The 22,804-nt window shown below is 35.4% G+C and overlaps 1 protein-coding gene across 2 annotated transcripts in view; it reads right to left on the minus strand.

Annotated features, from left to right (window-relative positions):
* Positions 1 to 22,804, minus strand: part of NBEAL1 (neurobeachin like 1) — a 178,024-nt gene that overhangs the window by 36,004 nt on the left and 119,216 nt on the right. For both annotated transcript variants that reach the window (XM_073807369.1, XM_033859886.2), the window contains 7 exons: positions 22,409 to 22,535; positions 16,333 to 16,481; positions 15,585 to 15,718; positions 7,213 to 7,314; positions 5,450 to 5,545; positions 4,932 to 5,056; positions 2,170 to 2,310 (listed from right to left, as the gene is read on the minus strand). In XM_073807369.1, coding sequence (XP_073663470.1) covers positions 2,170 to 2,310; positions 4,932 to 5,056; positions 5,450 to 5,545; positions 7,213 to 7,314; positions 15,585 to 15,718; positions 16,333 to 16,481; positions 22,409 to 22,535 — 874 coding nt within the window. The remainder of the gene's footprint in view (positions 1 to 2,169; positions 2,311 to 4,931; positions 5,057 to 5,449; positions 5,546 to 7,212; positions 7,315 to 15,584; positions 15,719 to 16,332; positions 16,482 to 22,408; positions 22,536 to 22,804) is intronic.

The following is a 22,804-nucleotide window of genomic DNA, read 5'->3' on the forward strand; positions in this document are numbered from 1 at the left end:
TCACAAACAGCATAAATCCCTTCTGTTTCATCTCCTTTGATAGTGTTTTCCTGGATTTATTCCATAAATGATGACTTCTAAGTGACAGTTAATGACTAATATGACTCTTTATGCCTAGCAACCTTGTTTTGAAGCAGAGCTGAACTTAGCAGAACTCTAAATTTAATTATAGTCAATGATTGTGTCATCAATAAAGTCTAATAATGGTATGTTCAAATTGAAGGAGACGTACAGTTTTAATGGAAGAATCTTTTTGTTTGGGTGGGGGAGAACAGCTTTACTGATACATAATTAACATACATATAATTCGCTCTGAGTGAACAATTCAACGGCCTTCAGTATATGCAGAGCTGTGTAGCCATCACCACAACCAATTTTAGAACATTTTCATCACTCCAAAATGAAACCCTGCATCTAATAGCAGTCACTCTCCATTCACTCTCCCTCCACCCCTGAGCAACTACTAATCTACTTTCTGTCTCTATGGATTTGTCTATTTTAGACATTTTATGTAAATCATACAATATATGGCATTTTGTGTCTGGCTTATTTTATTCAGTGTACTGCTTTCAAGGTTCATCTATGTTGTAGCATATATCAATCTTTCATTCCCTTTATTAACTCATGCCAGATAATATTTTATTGCATGGGTATACCACATTTTATTTATTCCTTTACCAGTTGATGGGTATTTTTGTTGTTTCCATATTTGGGCTATTATAAATAATGCTGCTAAGTACATTTGTGTACAAGTGTTTGCATGAACATATGTATTCAGTTATCTTGGGTATATACGTAGGAGTAGAATTGCTGGGTAATATGTAATTCTATCTTTAACCTTTTGAAGTATTGCCAGACTGTTTTCCACAGAGTCTGCATCATTTTACATTCCCACTGCCAGTACATAATTATTCCAATTTCTCAACATACTCATCAACAGTAGGTATTATCTGTCTTTTTTATTATAGCCATCCTCATGTGGGTAAAGAGGTATCTCAATTTGGTTTTGATTTGAATTTCCCTGATGACTAACGATGTTAATCATGTGTTTATTGGGAATTTGTAATCTTCTTTGGAGAAATGTCCATTTAGACCCTTTGTCCAGTTTTTAACTGGGTCATTTGTCTTTTTATTATTGCACTGCAAGAATTATTTATATATTCTAGATACAAGTCCCTTAACAGATCTATAATTTGCAAATATTTTCTCCTACTGAATTGGTTGTCTTTTTTACTTTCTTGATGATGTCCTTTGAAGCACAAACAGAATCTATTTTTGAAGCTTTTTAAAAAATCATTTATTCATAAAATCACTAAAAGCTGAAAAGACCCAGTTACACTTTCCTGGAAGGAAAATTACCTGCATTCATGACAAATGTAACATTTGGAGATGTGTAGTGATCAAAGCCTCTCCTTGATAGCCAAGGCTTGGTGTACTAAAGACAGGAATAAGGAACCCAGGCTAATTTTGAGAGATAAAATTTACATGGAAAGAGTAGAACAGGCAATGTTTACATAGTTTTTGATTGGGTAGAAAAAGCAAAATGATAATGGTAAAGAATAAGGCAACATGAAGACAAAATGGGAGTCAGTAGAGAGCTTCCTGGAGGATACATTGGGGAATGGAGGATTCTTGGAAAAGTTTCTTTCTTTAGGATCATTAAGAAAATGTGAAAGTTAGGTAAGTTATAACACTGACAGGTGATACGATAATACAATGGCATCACAGATCTGTTTGAGCTGCTACTAATAATGTAAGGGCCCTTATTTCTCCCTATTTTTATTCCTATTGATTAATAAATATTTTTAGGAGGACTACATAGGCATTGGTTAGGTTTGAATCTCTGGGATACATCTTGGATCAAGGTCTAAATCAGTTCTAACTCTAAATCTCTGGTAGATTCCTAAACCCAGTTGAAAATCACAAAAGTACACTGGATAGCAGTAAAAAAGGAATTCACCTTAAAAGTCATTTGTGTAAGTCAGTGTGAGTGACCTGTTCTCAAACAAGTTTGGCTGCTTTTATCTAGGGAGCTAGTATATGAATCAAAATCTAACAGAGGAGAAAAAAAAGATAAGGCCCTGTTATAACAGTACATGACATGAAGGCAGAGAGTTTTCAACACTATCATACAGTCTTAAGAAAATAGCTTATTTACCCAAAACATACCTTCCACTCTGAAGCTGGATGTGGAGGGTGGTGAATGGTTCTGTACGAATAAGATAGTGCATAACCCCAGCAGAATTTGAATAGTGAGTACCATAATGAAATTTATCAATAGTTCCCATAGGATCCTCAAAATTTTCATATCTAAAAAAAGAAACTAAAGTTTTATAACCACAATAGTAAAATTAACTTAGAAAGACATATGTTTGTATTGTATTGCTGAAAACACAGTTTTTAAGAAAGTATGTATTTGTGGGCTTCCCTGGTGGTGCAGTGGTTGAGACTCCGCCTGCCGATGCAGGGGACATGGGTTCGTGCCCCGGTCTGGGAAGATCGCACATGCCACAGAGCGGCTAGGCCCGTGAGCCATGGTCGCTGAGCCTGCACGTCTGGAGCCTGTGCTCCGCAACAGGAGAGGCCACAATAGTGAGAGGCCCGCGTACCACAAAAAAAAAAAAAAAAAAAAAGAAACTATGTATTTGTATCATCATGTCATGTGAATAAATGAAAAAAAATTTATTACTTTTTTCTGAGCAATAAAATAGCACTAATATTGGATTTTTGAACACTTGTATTATGTAATAATATTCACTATAGATAAATTAGAAACCAGAGAGAAACTACCAAAAATGAAGAAATTTAAAATCAGTTACAATTGCACTTCCCAGAGATAATTAACATTAACATTTTGATGAATATGTGTCAATCCTGAATTATGAATTAATATATATTTTAATATAAAAATATATTTTAATGTGAAACCACTATACATTATATATTGTTCACAACTTATTTTTTCATCTAACAATTTTCTGTTAATATCTTACAAAATATGTATAACTGATTCACTTTGCTGTACAGCAGCAACTAACACAACATTGTAAATCAACCACACGACAATAAAAAGTTTTAAAAATCTTACGAAACGACTGAATAGTCTTTTTTTTTTTTTTTTTTTTTTTTTTTTTTGCGGTTCGCGGGCCTCTCACTGTTGTGGCCCCTCCCGTTGCGGAGCACAGGCTCCAGACGCGCAGGCCCAGAGGCCATGGCTCACGGCCCCAGCCGCTCCGCGGCATGTGGGATCCTTCCGGACCGGGGCATGAACCCGCGTCCCCTGCATCGGCAGGTGGACTCCCAACCACTGAGCCACCAGGGAAGCCCTGAATAGTCTATTTTTAACAGGTACACGGTATTTATAAAAATTAGATCTACGAATATACAACAATTTAACTATTTACTTATAGATATTTAGGTTGTTTCTATTTTTCTGCTTATTGTAAGCATGTGATAATTAGACATCCTTTTGTGGCCAAGATAATGGAAAAAAATATAGAAGGTCAGTCAAGAATTGTAAAAATGAATGTCTAATGATCTAAAGATAAAAGAAGGAGATGTGTATAGCACGGGGAACTCTACTCAATATTCTGTGATAACCTATATGAGTAAAGAATCTGAAAAATAATGAATATATGTATATGTATAACTGAATCACTTTGCTGTATACCTGAAACTAATACAACATTGTAAATCAACTATACTCTAATAAAATTTTTTTTAAAAAGGAAAAAAAAAAGGAGATGGTGGAATAGAAGGTCTAAATCAGATTATCAGCAAAGGATATATATAATAATTCTGCAAGAACTATCACTGATCCTGTTAATTGTTTTGAATGGTGACATCTGAGTTCGTGGATATAGTATCTAAATAAGAATGAACAGTTTTTTGGAAGCAATAAACATTGAAATTTTTAAGCCAAAATACTAATCAGTTCATCAAGCTAAGGTAAATTTCCTTTTACATAGAAATCATGAATATTCAGGAGAATATTGAAAGTTTTCGGGTCAAAGTCATTTGTACCTATGCAAAAAAATAAACTATTGAAATTTAAATTAAATTGTATCTTTGATTATCTATAAAATAAGTTAATTTATATGATCAGTATTTCCTGTGGAACAATGTTAACAGTGTGACTAATGGCAGTAGAGTAATATATACACAGCAAAATTCCATTTAGTACAACAAATATTAAACACTGCAAAAAGTCCTGGGGAAGATCTGCAAACAAAAAGGGGGGGAAAAATAATGTACCATCAACCCTCAAATAAATCTACAACTAAGTTTGTTTGCAGAATTGCTCTTTGTCTTTATTACTAGAAGTCATAACTGACAAGTCATCCACAAGTTCACACGGAGAAAAAGGAAAATTAAAATTAGATTATTTTTTACTGTCAGCAGCTGGCTTTGGATTAAAAAAAAGTACGAGGCATTTAAAGGGTGGCTCAAAAATATATAGAACTATAAATATTTCCTTTCCTTATTCAAATATCACTTTCTAAATTTTCACACATTTCACTGTTCTTTATTCACATTATTGGTGAACAACAGGTTAGTATTATTAATTTTATATCCACCAAAATATTATATTAGATGGAATGTTAGATTTGTAGGTTATTAAGTCTAAAATACCTGGGGAGAAAAATTTCAAGAACCTATTACCATTTAGCACATACTTATTACAAGGTGAAAGAAATTCTAAACAATATAAATTTTACTTTGGTAATGAAGGGAAATACACAGACTATAGTTAAGATATTTGAAGGACAACTGATATATTTTCAAGAAAACTTAGTGAAGGAATTACCAGACTCTGATTATCAAAAGTAGTTGTGCATTTAAAAAAAGTAACACTTGGTTGGCCATAGCAGAAATCAATACAAATTCAAACAAGCTATGGGCATCTTTCAAAAGGGATGAAAAGCACTTACTTTTCTCGCATGGCTTTGGCATTTTTATCATTAACTACCCCAATTGGTTTGGATAGATCTCGAAATACAGATGGGTTATTAAGATCCAACTCGTCTGAAGTATAATCTTGTAAAATCCAGGGGAACTAAAAGAGCCACAATTTACAATTTAGACATTCCTTCCTAGAGAGGCTACCATCTCCATATCTAATATAAATGTTTATCTAAGACAAAAAGGGATAGTCTTTATTTCTTCCCTGTTGCAAATGTTTATTCATCTTTAGTTCAATAACCAGAAGCATTATTTTCTGTAATTCCACTGGAATATTTTCAATGAAGTGAAAGAAAAAGAGTTTTTATTTTTAAAATACTCTTCATATTTACATACTTCTTGAAAATAGCGCGGTAGAAATATAAAGAAAGGCAAAATCAGTTTTTATGTCTTTTTAAAAATAAAAATTAGATATCATCCACATATATTTTGTGTATTAGAAAACTGAAAGGTAATTCCATATTTACAAGATTTATATAAAACTCACCACAGGATACTGCGCAAGGTCATTATAGGTTCGTCCTGCCATTGTATTTAATTGAATGAGGTAGTCAAAATTTGATATCTCTCTGTTTACCCATTTCTAGACAGCACGATAAAAGAAAAAATCAAAATTAATCTGTAACTCTTAGAATTCAGTAACTATTACTGACAGTACTAAAATAATCATATGTTCCCATTATCTCTATCATCTTTTTGATAAAGGAATGAAGCTTTAAAAAATATTTAACAGGGAGGTAAAATCAATATGCTTTTCCTAAATTCACTTCCTCTTAAAAATTGGTCTCTAGAAAAGGAAAAGAAAACTCCTACACTACAATCTAAAAAGTCTTCTATAAGAATTAAGTCTTTTCTTCAGTTAAAAAATATTTTGTTTGAATATCTTAAAACTTTTTAATTCTAGGACTGCCCAAATTTGAAATTTTTGTCATAAGTTGAAATTTTCATAAGTGTAAATATTAAAAAATCAGTATCTCAATGTACTAAATGATCTACAAATTTTAAATAAACATTATATTAACTATATTCAGAAAACTACTTTTATAGAGCAAAGGTAAATGGGATTTTGCTATAACAGATATAAAAATTTTCTAAAGGAAGACATAAACATTATTTTTTTAATCACCTTACTGTACTTAGACTACTAATTACTCTACACAGTGTAGGCATGCTCAAGCATTTTGCTGACAGATTAATACACCCCTTTAAGTTTACTGTGTGCCTTAAGCAAAGGACATACTTATGGGAAATAGTGAGAAATTAGTCTATGTGTACAGATTTTATAGAAAGCCCAATTTTAACTGTACTTGAGTGCCAGACTGAGGGAACAGTACTTTAATGAATAAAGTTTATTCCACAGAAAGCAGGAAATATACTCTATTAAATAAAGCTTATTCCATAAACAACAGGAAACAATTGCTGATGGCTTTTGAACAAGAGCAACATTTAAAGATTAACACATATGTAGGAGGAAGGAGAGAGCCAGGAGACAAGAGAACCTAATTGGAAGACTACTAAAACCCTAGAGAGCAAAAAACAAGGGCCTTTCTTTGGCTTTGGACAGTGTAAATTCAAGAGATGTTGGGATATATGTGAGGATAAAATACACGAAAGCATTAGCTTTGGCAGATAGAAGGATTGGAGAATTTTTTTTTTTTTTGCCTTTTTTCCATGGTGTCTTTTGTATTTTCCCATTTTTTTTCTTGTGAACATATTATTTTTATTATTAAGAAAAAAATCCTGTGTACTACTTTTTAAAAAGAACACTATTAAAAAAGAAGAATTTAGGGCTTCCCTGGTGGCACAGTGGTTGAGAGTCCACCTGCCGATGCAGGGGACACGGGTTCGTGCCCTGGTCTGGGAAGATCCCACATGCTGCGGAGTAGCTGGGCCCGTGAGCCATGGCCAGCCGCTGAGCCTGCGTGTCCGGAGCCTGTGCTCCGCAACAGGAGAGGCCACAACAGTGAGAAGCCCGCGTACCGCAAAAAAAAAAAAAAAAAAAAAATAGAAAAGAAAAAGAAAAAGAATTTATAAGATATGCCCATGAACTGAATGACATGCAAACTGGAAACAGGGCACTGTATGTGTGAGGGAAACAGAATGATTCAAAGATAATTCATAAGATCAATCTGAATGGAAGAAGAGCAGTTGCAGAATCAAAATAAAATAATTGAAAGAAGGAAGTTTTACTTCTAAGCAAAAGTCTGAGATACAAAATGAACAGCAAATCAGTGACTTAAAATTTCCTACCTGTGTCAGTCCTGATGCTTTGAATAACTCCTGTGGTGATCTGGTTCCATAACTATTTGGAGAATGAAGTGACAACAGTCTGCTATATACTTTGTTCCTAACCTATTAAAAAAAAAGCACTTTATGGCTTAAAAATTGATCAAGACAAACGAGGATTATGGCTTTATTAACAGATTTATTGAGATATAATTCATGTACCATAAAATTCACCCTTTAAAATATACAATTCAGTGGGCTTTTTTTAATATTCACAGAGTTGTGCAACCATTCACATTATCTAACTCTGGAACATTTCCATCATCCTCAAAAGAAACTACATACTCACTAGCCATCACTCCCCAATTTCCACTCCCTCCCATCCCCTGACAACAATTAAACTACTTTCCATCACTATGGATTTGCCAATTCTGAACATTTCATATAAATAGAGGATTGTGGTTTTAACTTCTCTATTTTACAAGGCTTAACGAAATTATGACATGTATTTCTTTTAGAACTTTATAGTATATAATGGAATAATCTTCAGACATTGAATCAAAAAACTACTTCCCTTCTAGTTCAAATTTAGTTCTGTCATTTACTAATCATCTTGGCAAATCAATTAATTTACTGAGTCTCATTTGTATATTAAATATAATAATCTCTACCCTTACAGTTTTGTGAATTACTCAGGTTTATGCAAATGTAAAGAAATAAAATTAATCTTTGAACTTCAGTTTCCTCATCTATAAAAAAAGGAATGGAATTTGCCATATCTAATCTGAATGTTGTTATGAAGTTTAGATACCACATACAAATGTGCTTTTAAAACTATTTACAGATTAGGAACCAAGATGGCAGAGGAGAAGGACATGCTCTCACTCCCTCTTGTGAGAACACCAGAATCACAACTAGCTGCTGGACAGTCATCGACAGGAAGACACTGGAACTCATCAAAAAATATACCCCACATCCAAAGACAAAGGAGAAGTCACAATGAGACAGTAGGAGGGGTGCAATCACAGTAAAATCAAATCCCATAACTGCTGGGTGCGTGACTCACAGACTGGAGAACACTTATACCACAGAAGGCCACCCACTGGAGTGAAGGTTCTGAGCCCCACGTCAGGTTCCTAACTTGGGGGTCCGGCAACGGGAGGAGGAATTCTGAGAGAATCAGACTTTGAAGGATAGTGGGATTTGATGGCAGGACTTCGACAGGACTGGGAGAAAGAGACTCCACTCTTGGAGGGCACACACAAAGTAGTGTGCGCATCGGTACCCAGCGGAAGGAGCAGTGACCTCAGGGGAGACTTAACCAGACCTACCTGCTAGTGTTGGACGGTCTCCTGCAGAGGCAGGGGGTGGCTGTGGCTCACCATGAGGACAAGGACACTGGCAGCAGAAGTTCTGGGAAGTATTCCTTGGCGTGAGCCCTCCCAGAGTCCGCCATTAGCCCCAGCAAAGAGCCCAGTAGGCTCCAGTGTTGGGTTGCCTCAGGCCAAACAACCAACAGGGGGGAGAACGCAGCCCCACCCATCAGCAGTCAAGCAGATTAAAGTTTTCCTGAGCTCTGCCCACCAGAGCAACAGTCAGCTCTACCCATCACCAGTCCCTCCTATCAGGGAACTTGCACAAGCCTCTGAGATAGCCTCATCCACCAGAGGGCAGACAGCAGAAGAAGAACTACAATCCTGCAGCCTGTGGAACAAAAGCCACATTCACAGAAAGACAGACAAGATGAAAAGGCAGAGGGCTATGTACCAGATGAAGGAACAGATAAAACCCCAGAAAAACAACTAAATGAAGTGGAGATAGGCAACCTTCCAGAAAAAGAATTCAGAACAATGATAGTGAAGATGATCCAGGACCTTGGAAAAAGAATGGAGGCAAAGATAGAGAAGATGCAAGAAATGTTTAACAAAGACCTAGAAGAATTCAAGAACAAACAGACAGAGATGAACAATATAATAACTGAAATGAAAACTACACTAGAAGGAATTAATAGCAGAATAACCGAGGCAAAAGAACGGATAAGTGATCTGGAAGACAGAATGGTGGAATTCACTGCTGCGGAACAGAAAAAAGAAAAAACAATGAAAAGAAATGAAGACAGCCTAAGAGACCTCTGGGACAACATTAAACACAACAACATTCTCATTATAGGGGTCCCAGAAGGAAAAGAGAGAGAGAAAGGACCAGAGAAAATATTTAAAGACATTATAGTCAAAAACTTCCCTAACATGGGAAAGGAAATAGCCACCCAAGTCCAGGAAGCACAGAGAGTCCCATGCAGGATAAACCCAAGGAGAAACACGCCGAGACACACAGTAATCAAACTAGCAAAAATTAAAGACAAAGAAAAATTACTGAAAGCAGCAAGGGAAAAATGACAACATACAGGGAAACTCCCATAAGGTTAACAGCTGATTTCTCAGCACAAACTCTACAAGCCAGAAGAGAGTGGCATGATATACTTAAAGTGATGAACGGAAAGAACCTACAACCAAGATTACTCTACCTGGCAAGGATCTCATTCAGATTTGACGGAGAAATTAAAACCTTTACAGACAAGCAAAAGCTAAGAGAATTCAGCACCACCAAACTAGCTCTACAACAAATGCTAAAGAAACTTCTCTAAGTGGGAAACACAAGAGAAGAAAAGGACATACAAAAACAAACCCAGAACAATTAAGAAAATGGTCATAGGAACATACATAGGGATAATTACCTTAAACGTGAATGGATTAAATGGTCCAACGAAAAGACACAGACTGGCTGAATGGATACAAAAACAAGACCCATCTATATGCTGTCTACAAGAGACCCACTTCAGACTTAGGGACACATACAGACTGAAAGTGAGGGGATGGAAAAAGATATTCCATGCAAATGAAAATCAAAAGAAAGCTGGAGTAGCAATACTCATACCAGATAAAATAGACTTAAAGAATGTTACAAGAGACAAGGAAGGACACTACATAATGATCAAGGGATCAATCCAAGAAGAAGATATAACAATTATAAATATATATGCACCCAACACAGGAGCACCTCAATACATAAGGCAACTGCTAACAGCTATAAAACAGGAAATCGACAGTAACACATTAATAGTGGGGGACTTTAACACATCACTATACCAATGCACAGATCATCCAAAATGAAAATAAATAAGGAAACACAAGCTTTAAATAACACAATAGACCAGACAGATTTAATTGATATTTATAGGACATTCCATCCAGAAACAGCAGATTACACTTTCTTCTCAAGTGCACACGGAACATTCTCCAGGACAGATCACATCTTGGGTCACAAATCAAGCCACAGTAAATTTAAGAAAACTGAAATCATATCAAGCAATTTTTTGGACCACAACGCTATGAGATGAGAAAAGAATCACAGGGAAAAAAACGTAAAAAACACAAACACATGGAGGCTAAACAATACGTTACTAAATAACGAAGAGATCACTGAAGAAATCAAAGAGGAAATCATACAATACCTAGAGACAAATGGCAATGAAAACATGACGATGCAAAACCTATGGGATGCAGCAAAAGCAGTTCTAAGAGGGAAGTTTATAGCTATATAAGCCTACCTCAAGAAACAAGAAAAATCTCAAATAAACAATCTAACCTTAACCTGAAGGAAATAGAGAAAGAAGAACAAACAAAAACCAAAGTTAGCAGAAGGAAAGAAGTCATAAAGATCAGAACAGAAATAAATGAAATAGAAACAAAGAAAACAATAGCAAAGATCAATAAAACTAAAAGCTGGTTCTTTGAGAAGATAAACAAAATTGATAAACCATTAGGCAGACTCATCAAGAAAAAGAGGCAGAGGACTCAAATCAATAAAATTAGAAATGAAATAGGAGAAGTTACAACAGACACCACAGAAATACAAAGCATCCTAAGAGACTACTATAAGCAACTCTATGCCAATAAAATGGACAACCTGGAAGAAATGGACAAATTCTTAGAAAGGTATAACCTTCCAAGACTGAACCAGGAAGAAATAGAAAATATGAACAGACCAATCGCAAGTAATGAAATTGAAACTGTGATTAAAAATCTCCCAACAAACAAAAGTCCAGGACCAGATGGCTTCACAGGTGAATTCTATCAAACATTTAGAGAAGAGTTAACACCTATCCTTCTCAAACTCATCCAGAAAATTGCGGAGGAAAGAACACTCCCAAACCCATTCTATGAGGCCATCATCACCCTGATACCAAAACCAGACAAAGACACCACAAAAAAAGAAAATTACAGACCAATATCACTAATGAATATACATGCAAAAATCATCAAGAAAATACAACATATTAAAAGGATCAGACACCATGATCAAGTGGGATTTATCCAAGGATGCAAGGATTCTTCAGTATACGTAAATCAATCAATGTGATAAACCATATTAACAAATTGAGGAATAAAAACCATATGATCATCTCAACAGATGCAGAAAAAGCTTTTGACAAAATTCAACACCCATTTATGATAAAAATTCTCCAGAAATGGGCATAGAGGGAACCTACTGCAACAGAATAAAGGCCATATACTACAAACCCACAGAAAACATCATTCTCAATGGTGAAAAACGGAAAGCATTTCCTCTAAGATCAGGAACAAGACAAGGATGTCCCCTATCACCACTATTATTCAACATAGTTTTGGAAGTCCTAGCCACGGCAATCAGAGAAGAAAAAGAAATAAAAGGAATCCAAATTGGATAAGAAGAAGTAAAATGTCACTGTTTGCAGGTGACATGATACTATACATAGAGAATCCTAAAGATGCCACCAGAAAACTACTAGAGCTAATCAATGAATCTGGTAAAGTTGCAGGATACAAAATTAATGCACAGAAATCTCTTGCATTCCTATACACTAATGATGAAAAATCTGAAAGAGAAATTAAGGAAACACTCTCATTTACCATTGCAACAAAAAGAATAAAATATCTAGGAATAAACCTACCTAAAGAGACAAAAGACCTAGATGCAGAAAACTATAAGACACTGATGAAAAAAATTAAAGATGATACCAACAGATGGAGAGATATACCATGTTCTTGGATTGGAAGAATCAACATTGTGAAAATGACTATACTACCCAAAGCAATCTACAGATTCAATGCAATCCCTATCAAATTACCAATGGCATTTTTGATGGAACTAGAACAAAAAATCTTAAAATTTGTATGGAGACACAAAAGACCCTGAATAGCCAAAGCCGTCTTGAGGGAAAAAAACGGAGCTGGAGGAATCAGACTCCCTGACTTCAGACTATACTACAAAATTACAGTAATCAAGAAAATATGGTACTGGCACAAGAACAGAAACATAGATCAATGGAACACGATAGAAAGCCCAGAGATAAACCCACGTACCTATGATCAACTAATCTATGACAAAGGAGGCAAGGATATACAATGGAGAAAAGACAGTCTCTTCAATAAGTGGTGCTGGGAAAACTGGACAGATACATGTAAAAGAATGAAATTAGAACACTCCCTAACACCATACACAAAAATAAATTCAAAATGGATTCAAGACCTAAATGTAAGACCGGACACTATAAAACTCTTCGAGGAAAACATAGGAAGAACACTCTTTGACATAAATCACAGCAAGATCTTTTTTGATCTACCTTCTAGAGTAATGGAAATAAAAACAAAAATAAACAAATGGGACCTAATGAAACTTAAATGCTTTTGCACAGCAAAGGAAACCATAAACAAGACGAAAAGACAGCCCTCAGAATGGGAGAAAATATTTGCAAATGAATGAACGGACAAAGGATTAATCTCCAAAATATATAAACAGCTCATGCAGCTCAATATGATAAAAACAAACAACGCAATCCAAAAATGGGCAGAAGACCTAAATAGACATTTCTCCAAAGAAGACATACAGATGGTCAAGAGGCACATGAAAAGCTGCTCAACATCACTAATTATTAGAGAAATGCAAATCAAAACTACAATGAGGTATTACCTCAAACCCATTAGGATGGGCATCATCAGAAAATCTACAAACAACAAATGCTGGAGAGGGTGTGGAGAAACGGGAACCCTCTTGCACTGTTGGTGGGAATGTAAATTGATACAGCCACTATGGAGAACAGTATGGAGGTTCCTTAAAACACTAAAAATAGAATTACCATATGACCCAACAATATACTGGGCATATACCCAGAGAAAACCATAATTCAAAAAGACCCATGCACCCCAATGTTCATTGTAGCACTATTTACAATAGCCAGGTCATGGAAGCAACCTAAATGTCCATCGACAGATGAATGAATAAAGAAGATGTGGTACATATATACAATGGAATATTACTCAGCCATAAAAAGGAACGAAAGTGTGTCATTTGTAGAGATGTGGATGGATCTAGAGACTGCCATACAGAGTGAAGTAAGTCAGAAAAACAAATATCATATATTAATGCATATATGTGGAACCTAGAAAAATGGTACAGATGAACCGGTTTGCAGGGCAGAAATTGAGACACAGATAGAGAACAAACGTATGGACACCAAGGGGGGAAAGCCGTGGGGTGGAGTGGGGATGGTGGTGTGATGAATTGGGCGATTGGGATTGACATGTATACACTAATGTGTATAAAATTGATGACTAATAAGGATGTGCTGTACAAAAAAGTAAATAAAATAAAATTAAAAATTAAAAAAAAAAAAAATAAGAGACCAGAGAGCTAGCTCTTTCTCTCTCTCTCATCCTCTCTCTCCTTCTCCCTCTCTGCCCACCATGTAAGGATACAGCATCTGTTAACCAGGAAGAAGGTGTTCACCAAGAACCTGACTGCACTGGAATCCTGCTCTTGAACTTCCAGCTTTCAGTCCAGAACTAAGAGAAATAAGTATTTGTTGTTTAAGCCATCCAGTCTATGGTAATTTTGTCATAGCAATCTGGATGAACTGTGTCAGTGCAGTTGACCTCATTTTCCAATTCGATGATCTGTTTTGGGCTTCATTCTATTGATACATGTCATTAGACCTTACAGATCAACCCCTAAAACTCTCCCGTACGTATCATCCAGGACACTACTCTCCAGGTTACATCACTCTCTGATCATCCTTCTCAGTTTCTCACCAACTCCTTTTCCTTTACCTGCTCCTTAAACTGACGATGGGGTCCACTATCATCTACTCCTTTTCTTGTTCTGTTCTGCTCATGAGGTGATATTATTTTCTGTCATAATTTCATCTGTTACCCATATGCTGATTCCAGATCTATATTTACCACCCTAACGTCTACCTTACACTTATATTTCCAACTGGAGATATTTGTCATTTCTCCCTGGATACCCTTCTAGCATCTTATATCTATCAATAAGAATCGAACTTACTATGCCCCGAATCCACCAAAAGAATGAATTAAATAAATGGAACAAAATAAAGACATACCACTAGGCCTAAAAACAAGCAAACAAACAAACAAAAAACTATTTACAAAAGCATAGTATTCAATAGGAGTGTGCTTGGTTTACTTACATAAAATAGCTTTCTAAAAAACACATACATTGTATTTTCCTATGGGGGAAAATTTATTTTTAATAGTAAAAAATTATCTTTTTGTAAAAATAGAAAAATGCTCTTTAAATATCTGAATCAAATCATCTACAAATAAACCTGGAACTCACAAATGAACAGAAACTTAGTTATTGACTATGCTAATCCAGGTCATCTGAGAAGCAAATGCTAAGACAGAATTGAACATGCAGGATTTTATTAGGAGAGATGACAGTGAGAGAAAATGGAGAGAAAGCTAGGCAAGGTGGAGAGAGCTATCAGACTCTGATACAAGTCTGACCTCAAGTATATGACAGAGGGAAGGAAGGCTGGGGGCAAGTAACAGGTCAAAGGTTACAGAGCTAGTGGTGGAATGATCTTCAATCCACGTAACCTGGCTTCAGTGGCAATCTCTTAACCACTTACACTATGTAAGAATTTACTCTATTCCGAGAAAAACATGTTCCATTATTCTTCCTGATTACACAGGCTCCACTATTGTTGAATTGAACCCAACCTAATTTCATAAATCCAGTTATATCATATATATTGCATATTATTTCACAACTGGATACTGTGAGATACCTATTAGCTGACACTCAATATTCTATTGACTTCTTTATCTACCTATATATAAAAACTGAAAACAAATATCCTCCAAACACTTGCACATAAATTCCAACAAAAATGCATACACTGGTTAGTCCCAAAGGTATGTATTTTTTTTTCTCTAATATATATTTTGACTCGATGAAAGAGTAGAGTTGTGAAGTTTCATTACAGCTCACTAGTTGGAAAATAATTTCAAGCTAACAGTCTGGGGCTTCCAGAAAGTTAGCATCTTACATACCTCTTTTTTGAAATTGAGAAAGTAGTTGGATTGGTCAACATGAAAAATCTCAAGGGCTGACCTCCTTAAGTTATACCGTCGTAGGTGAATCTCTCGAACTTGAGAGTGAGGCCATTTGAAATCAAAGCCTACTCCTGAAAACAGAAACAATCTTGTGACTGGGGTACCACAAAAAGTTACTCATGCTATGCAGAAAATATCTCCTAGTTCCTGACAAAAGTAGCACTATGGAAAAGGAATTCAGTTTCTGTATGATGAAAACCATTTGTTAAATTTATTGGATGTTTAATTTGTTTCTTTGAAGACTATTTTAAAATTCTATAGCTTTTCTACTTCCTTTCCATTGGAATAGAGAATAACTCTGAATATTATATCTTAGAAACAGTTTTCCTTTTCTCTTTATGTTGGCAGCTTAGATTTAAATATCTTTTTATTTTCAGATAAAGGATTAGGTGAAAAGCCTCTAGGAACAAGTGTACATATAAATAAAAGTAAAATTGTATTTTATAACTTCAGTTTATAGCAATCCCCTCTAGCCAAACCTTTTCAAAAACATTAATAAAAAGGAAGCATTGCCTTCAGTACATTGTTGATAATAAATTTAATTCCATACTGACTTTCCATGTCTCCTTTTACATGGTAGACTACAATTCTACAGTCCCACCTTATCGCTTTCTTCTCATTAATGATTGATAAACTGGATACTTAACTATTGAACAACAGAAATTATTCCCCCAGAACTCCTCACCGTCCTCTTTTTCAATGCTGCCATCATAGAAGTAAATGTGTTGAGTAGTGATTTCTAATCTGCCAGGAATTATGGCAATTATTGTAATGAGTTCACAGTCTTCCAACAACACCAATTTTTCTTTTTGATCCTGTTCTTCTTTCTCATTACTGTAAAAACAAAAACCAACCAAACAAACAACATCCAACAATGTATTCTGTGTAAATGGAAAAGAACATCATATTCAAATACGAATATGGTGTCTGTAAAGTCACTATCCAAGAAAGAGTACTTGAATTTTCTACAAAAACCATTCCACTGCATATTAAATTACTTAAATATGTCCAAATATACTTATTACCCAATAACTAAGTTTCAAAAAACATATGTTTTACATTTCAATTGTATATGACCCATTAAAACGAAATATAGTGAATCTTCAATACTACTGCTAGAGGATGGTTCAAACATGCAGCAATACTGGTCATGTTTTTTAGTTATATTTGGCAGACATGAATTGACCCAGGGAATAATGAATCTGTGAATAAAGGACTGTATCATTAGTGGTGTTTCATAAATAATTATTAGAAGTATTATGATTGATTCTTAAACTGTAGAATGAGATGTTTCAAGAGCAACAAAAGCTAGAGCATCATCATCATAGCATCCCCTGATAGTGTAAATGGAGATAATACTAGGAGCCACTGTTGCCACACCATACTTAAAGTGAAGTCATCTCATATTTGGAGGACTGTTATCAAGTATGCTTTTTGGAGGAAATAACTGGGAAGGGACAGTCTTCTGGTGGCCTAGTCGACTTTTAACTGCCAAGTACAGAAATGAGAACTCCTATAACTCATGGTATGTTATTCAAGTATATCCTTCAAGCCAGCTGCTCTCTGGTCCTAGATATTTCACATTTGCCTCATTTCCAGGATAGCAATGACTAAATCTAATTTTGTTTCCAATGGATTTTGATGAGAAGCTCTACAAGTATCACCAACCTAACTGGGAATATTGCAACCATTAAAGCTAAGCTTAAAATAAAAAACTGAAAATGTTTTCCTAAATAGTGAAATTCCAATATTCACAGTGATGAAATAGAGAAAAAAGTGACCTGAGAGAGTAAATAGTCTGAAGGTTATTTCTATTCTATGAAACAAAGAGTTTTGGCTTTTCATTTGAAAATGAATGAGACTGACATCCACTGAATTCACTAGTCCTTGAAGAAAGAAAATAAAATCCCATTAAAAGGCTGACTAAAAAAATCTACCAAAACCAAAGACAGCTCCCTAGATAACTACCCCCATCCAGTTCCCTGAAAATAATCAAGGACATATTTAAAAATTACTAAAATTATATTAACCAAAAAACCTGTTTATGCCAACAAAGGATATTATTGAACCTGGTCAATTTTTTCTTTTAATAAATTTATTTATTTATTTATTCATTTATTTTTGGCTGCATTGGGTCTTCACTGCTGTGCATGGGCTTTCTCTAGTTGCGGTGAGTGGAGGCCACTCTTCGTTGCAGTGTGTGGGCTTCCCATTGCGGTGGTTTCTCTTGTTGTGGAGCACAGACTCTAGGCGCGCGGGCTTCAGTAGTTGTGGCATGCGGGTTCAGTACTTGTGGCTCATGAGCTCTAGAGCGCAGGCTCAGTAGCTGTGGCACACGGGCTTAGCTGCTCCACGTCATGTGGGATCTTCCCAGACCAGGGATCGAACCCGTGTCCCCTGCATTGGCAGGTGGATTCTTAACCACTGCACCACCAGGGAAGTCCCATGAACCTGGTCAATTTATAGTATTAAAATAAGTTCTGAGAAATATTTGCCATGTGTTGTTTATAACCTAAACAAAGTGATGTCCAGAATAAATTATATACTTGAGACTTAGCTACTCATTCTTGGCTGAATGTGAGGCTTTACAATCATAACAAGTAAAAGTCAGGGCAGATGTGTAAATCATCAAATTTGAATGCATTCTCTAAACCACACACAGATCCACTGGCAAAGAGTGGCAGTCATACTGATCAAGGGGTTTAAACACAAAAAACAAACTAATCACTGGCTGACCACTAAGCTATGCTGACCCAGGGGCAACCTCTAGTAAGCAAGGCTTTAAAAATAAAGCAAAACAAAAACCCAGTAAGTACAGATATCAGTGGCATTCACTGCAGGTAAAACAGACTCCACAGACTTAATCTAGAAAAGTCACTACTAAACAAACAAAAATACAACAACAACAACCAGCATCAAGGGAGGAGATTAGAAACCAAAGTTGGTATAATTTATCTAAAATGTATGGTTTTCACAAAAATTATGAGACATAGGAAGAAACAGGAAAATACGGGCCATAAAATCAAAAGCAGTAAAAAGAAACTGTCTCTGGGGGACCTCAGATGCTCAACTTAGTAGACAAAGCCTTCAAGGTAGCTATCATAAAAATACATGAAAAGAACTAAAGGAAACTATGTTTAAAGAACCAAAGTGCATTACGGCAAAAAAAAGCCTAGTCAAATAGAGTATTATTGATACAGAGGTAGAAATTATATATATATTTTAAAAAGGAACCAAATGAGAAATTCTGAAATTGAAAAGCACAAGGACTCAACAGCATATTTGAACTTGCAGGAGAAAGAAGCAGGGCTCTTGAAGATAGATCAAAAGAAACTGTCCAATCTGAAGAACACAAAGAAAGAAGAATCAAGCAGAATGAAAGAACCTCAAAGGGTCACCATCAAGCAAAACAACATATGTGCAAAGGGAGACCCAGAAGGAGAGAACAGAGAAAAAGGGCCAAAATATATTTGAAAAAATAATGCTGGCAACTTCTCAAATATGAAAAAAATTAATCTACACATCCAAGAAGCTCAATGAACTCCAAGCAAGATAAACACAAAGATATCCAAACATGGTCCTAAAGCCAAGGTACTAAAAGCCAAGGACAAAAAGAATAACCTAAAAGCACCAAAATACAGGACACAACAGAAAAGGTTAATAGCACATTTCTCATCAGAAACAAAAGGTAGTGAAAACCAGAAGGTAGTGGAAAGACATATTCAAAATGGTGAAAGGAAAAAATTGTCAATCAAGAATTCTGTATCTGGCAAAACTATCTTCAAAAGAAAAAGCAATGGTGCTGGGGCAACTAGAATCACATGCAAAAGAATTAATATGGACCCCCTACATCACACCACATACAAAAGTTAACTCAAAATGGATCAAAGACCTAACATAAGAGATAAAATATAAAACTCTTAGAAAAAAATAGATGAAAAGAAATTCATCAAAATTAAAATTTTTTGTACATCGAAAGATACCAACAGAAAGTAAAAAAAAAAACAATTCAGGGCTTCCCTGGTGGCGCAGTGGTTGAGAGTCCGCCTGCTGATGCAGGGGACATGGGATCGTGCCCCAGTCTGGGAAGATCCCACATGCCGCGGAGCGGCTGGGCCTGTGAGCCATGGCTGCTGAGCCTGTGCGTCCGGAGCCTGTGCTCCACAATGGGAGAGGCCTCAACAGTGAGAGGCCCACGTACCGCAAAAAAAAAAAAAAAAACAATTTAGTGGAAGAACATTTTTGTAAATCCTGTATCTAATAAGGGACTTGTTGCTAAAATATGTAAAGAACACTTACAACTCAATAACTAAAAGACAACCCAATTAAAAAATAGGCAAAGGATCTGCATAAAGATTTCTCCAAAAAAGACATATAAATGGCCAACAAATACATAAAAAGATGTTCAGCATCATTAGTCATTAGGGAAATGCAAATTAAAATCACAAGATACCACCTCTAACATTCTAGGATGGTACCATAAATTAAAAAAGAAAACAGAGAATAATAGAAGTTGGGGTAGATTTGGAGAAATTAGAACTTTCATACATTGCTGAGGGAATGTAAAATGGTACAGTCATTATGAAAAGTTTCACAACTCCTCAAAAGGTTAAACATAGAATTAACAAATGATCAGCAAATCCACTCCTAGTGTTTTTTTTTATACTGAAGATAAATGAAAACATAAGTTGATAGAAAAATGTGTACATGGGGCTTCCCTGGTGGCGCAGTGGTTGAGAGCCCGCCTGCCGATGCAGGGGACACAGGTTCGTACCCCGGTCCGGGAAGATCCCACATGCCGCGGAGCGGCTGGGCCCGTGAGCCATGGCCGCTAAGCCTGCGCATCCAGAGCCTGTGCTCCGCAACGGGAGAGGCCACAACAGTGAGAGGCCCGCGTACCGAAAAAAAAAATGTGTACATGAATATTCAAGGCACTATTATTCATAATAGCCAAAAAAAAAAAAATAGGAACTACATAAATGTCCATCAACTGCTGAACGGATAAACAAAAACTGTATATCCATATAATGGAATATTATTCAGCCACAAAAACAAATGGATGGAATCATTAAACTGAATGAAAAAAGCCAGACATAAAAAATAACATATTGAATGAAATACATGAAATGTTCAAAATAGGCAAATCCATAGAGAAAGAAAACCAATTAGTGGTTGCTAGAGGATGTGAGGAGAGAAAATTGGGACTGACTGTTGAAAGGTATAAGATCTCCTTTTGGGGTGATGGAAATGTTCTTGGACTAGATAGTGGTGATGTTGCACAACTCTGTGAATATACTAAAAAAACACTGAACTGTGCACTTTAAAATAGTCAATTTTACGTTAAGTGAATCTCAATTTTCAAAAAATATGTCTCAATTTTTAAAAAAGTAGTCAAAAATGAAGACAAAATAAAAATCTCCACAGATAACAAAAGGCTAAGAGAATTTGTGGCTTATAGACCTTCCTTACAAGGAATACTGAAGGAAGTCCTTCAGGCTTAAAAGGAAATGGCACCAGATGGCAATCTGAATGTACACCAAGAAATGAAGTGTATAAGTAGGTAAATATGCAGGGAAATATAAAGGAAAGCATAATTACATAGTTTTTTCTTCTCTTAACTGATTTAAAGACAAGTGCATAAAACAGTAAATGCATTAAACTGTACTGTTGGGCTTAAAACATATACAGGTTTAATATGTATGGTAACAAAGGAGAGATGAGAAAATGAGTATGTTTTATATTTGTTTAGGGGAAGTTTTTAAACTACAAATTCAAAATTTTAAAATATATCTAAGGCTATTTTTTCCTGGGAGAGGTTTGATAATTTGTATCTTTCAAGGAATTTGTCCATTTCATTTAAATTGTCAAATTTATTGGCATAAAGTTGCCATTTCCTTTTTTTTTTAATGATGTCTGGAATTTTTTTTAATATTTATTTATTTGTTTAGGCTGCGCTTGGTCTTAGTTGCCACACACGAAATCTTCACTGAGGCATGCAGGATCTTTAGTTGCAGCATGTGGGATCTTTCAGTTGCAGAATGTGGACTTAGTTGCGGCGTGTGGACTCTTTAAGTTGCAGCATGCGAACTCTTATAGTTGTGGTATGCACGCGGGATCTAGTTCCCCGACCAGGGATCAAATCCAGGCACCCTGCATTGGGAGTGCGGAGTCTTACCCACTGGACCACCAGGGAAGTCCCTATCATTTCCTTTTAATTATTTTAATGTATTTCTTTTCAATCATTTTAGTATTTGTAATGTTATCTCCTCTCTCATTCCTGATACTGGTAATTTGTGTTGTCTTTATTTCCTAACCAATCTGGCTGGAGGTTTATTGTTTGGTTACCTGATTTTTAATAACCAACTTTTGTTTTCTTTGATCTTTCTTTTTGTTTTTTGGTTTTATCTTTCATGGACTTCTGCTTTTATCTTTATAATTTCTTCCTTTTTCTTAAAAGTTTATATTTCACCTGTACTTTCCAGATAAATACCTCAGCTGTATCCCATAAATTTGATTCATTATCATTCAACTCAAAATATTTTCTAGTTTCAAGGTCCAGCTCCAAATTAACCCAGTCCTAAGAAGCCTTCTTCAATAGTTTCAGTTATCACTAACAGACTCCTAACAGCTGATATATAGTATCAATTGTTGGGTTCTGGGAATGTATAGTATTAGAATTTCAAGCAAATATTTTCCACAATTTTACAATCCCATTTCTCAGAATAAAATAATTTTAAATTCTTTCAAGTACTTATACATACATATTTACTCTGGCTGTTATTTCCTCTTCAGGAAGATCTAATTTATCCTCCTCCATATCACTAACTTTTACTTGTTTCACTACTTCCAAAAGCAGTGAATCACTGGAAGGCTGCAAGTGCTGGATACCTGTTTAAACATAAAATGTTTGTTAAACACAAAGTAGGAAAATCATATCACAGTCCTTCTGTAATTTCTGACTGTTAATTATATGAATAATATGTATAATAAGTAAGGTACTTGAAATTTTCTAAGATAAGCGACTTACTACAGAGAAGTTTTTATACATGATTTAGAGTTATCTATGGTGCTTGCCTGTGATTTTTTAAAATAATTATACATATAATACAAGGAATAAATGTTTTAAAAGATGATATTTATCTTTAATGATGGTATTA

This window comes from Tursiops truncatus, chromosome 7, assembly GCF_011762595.2.
Source record: "Tursiops truncatus isolate mTurTru1 chromosome 7, mTurTru1.mat.Y, whole genome shotgun sequence".
Lineage (NCBI taxonomy): Eukaryota > Metazoa > Chordata > Mammalia > Artiodactyla > Delphinidae > Tursiops > Tursiops truncatus.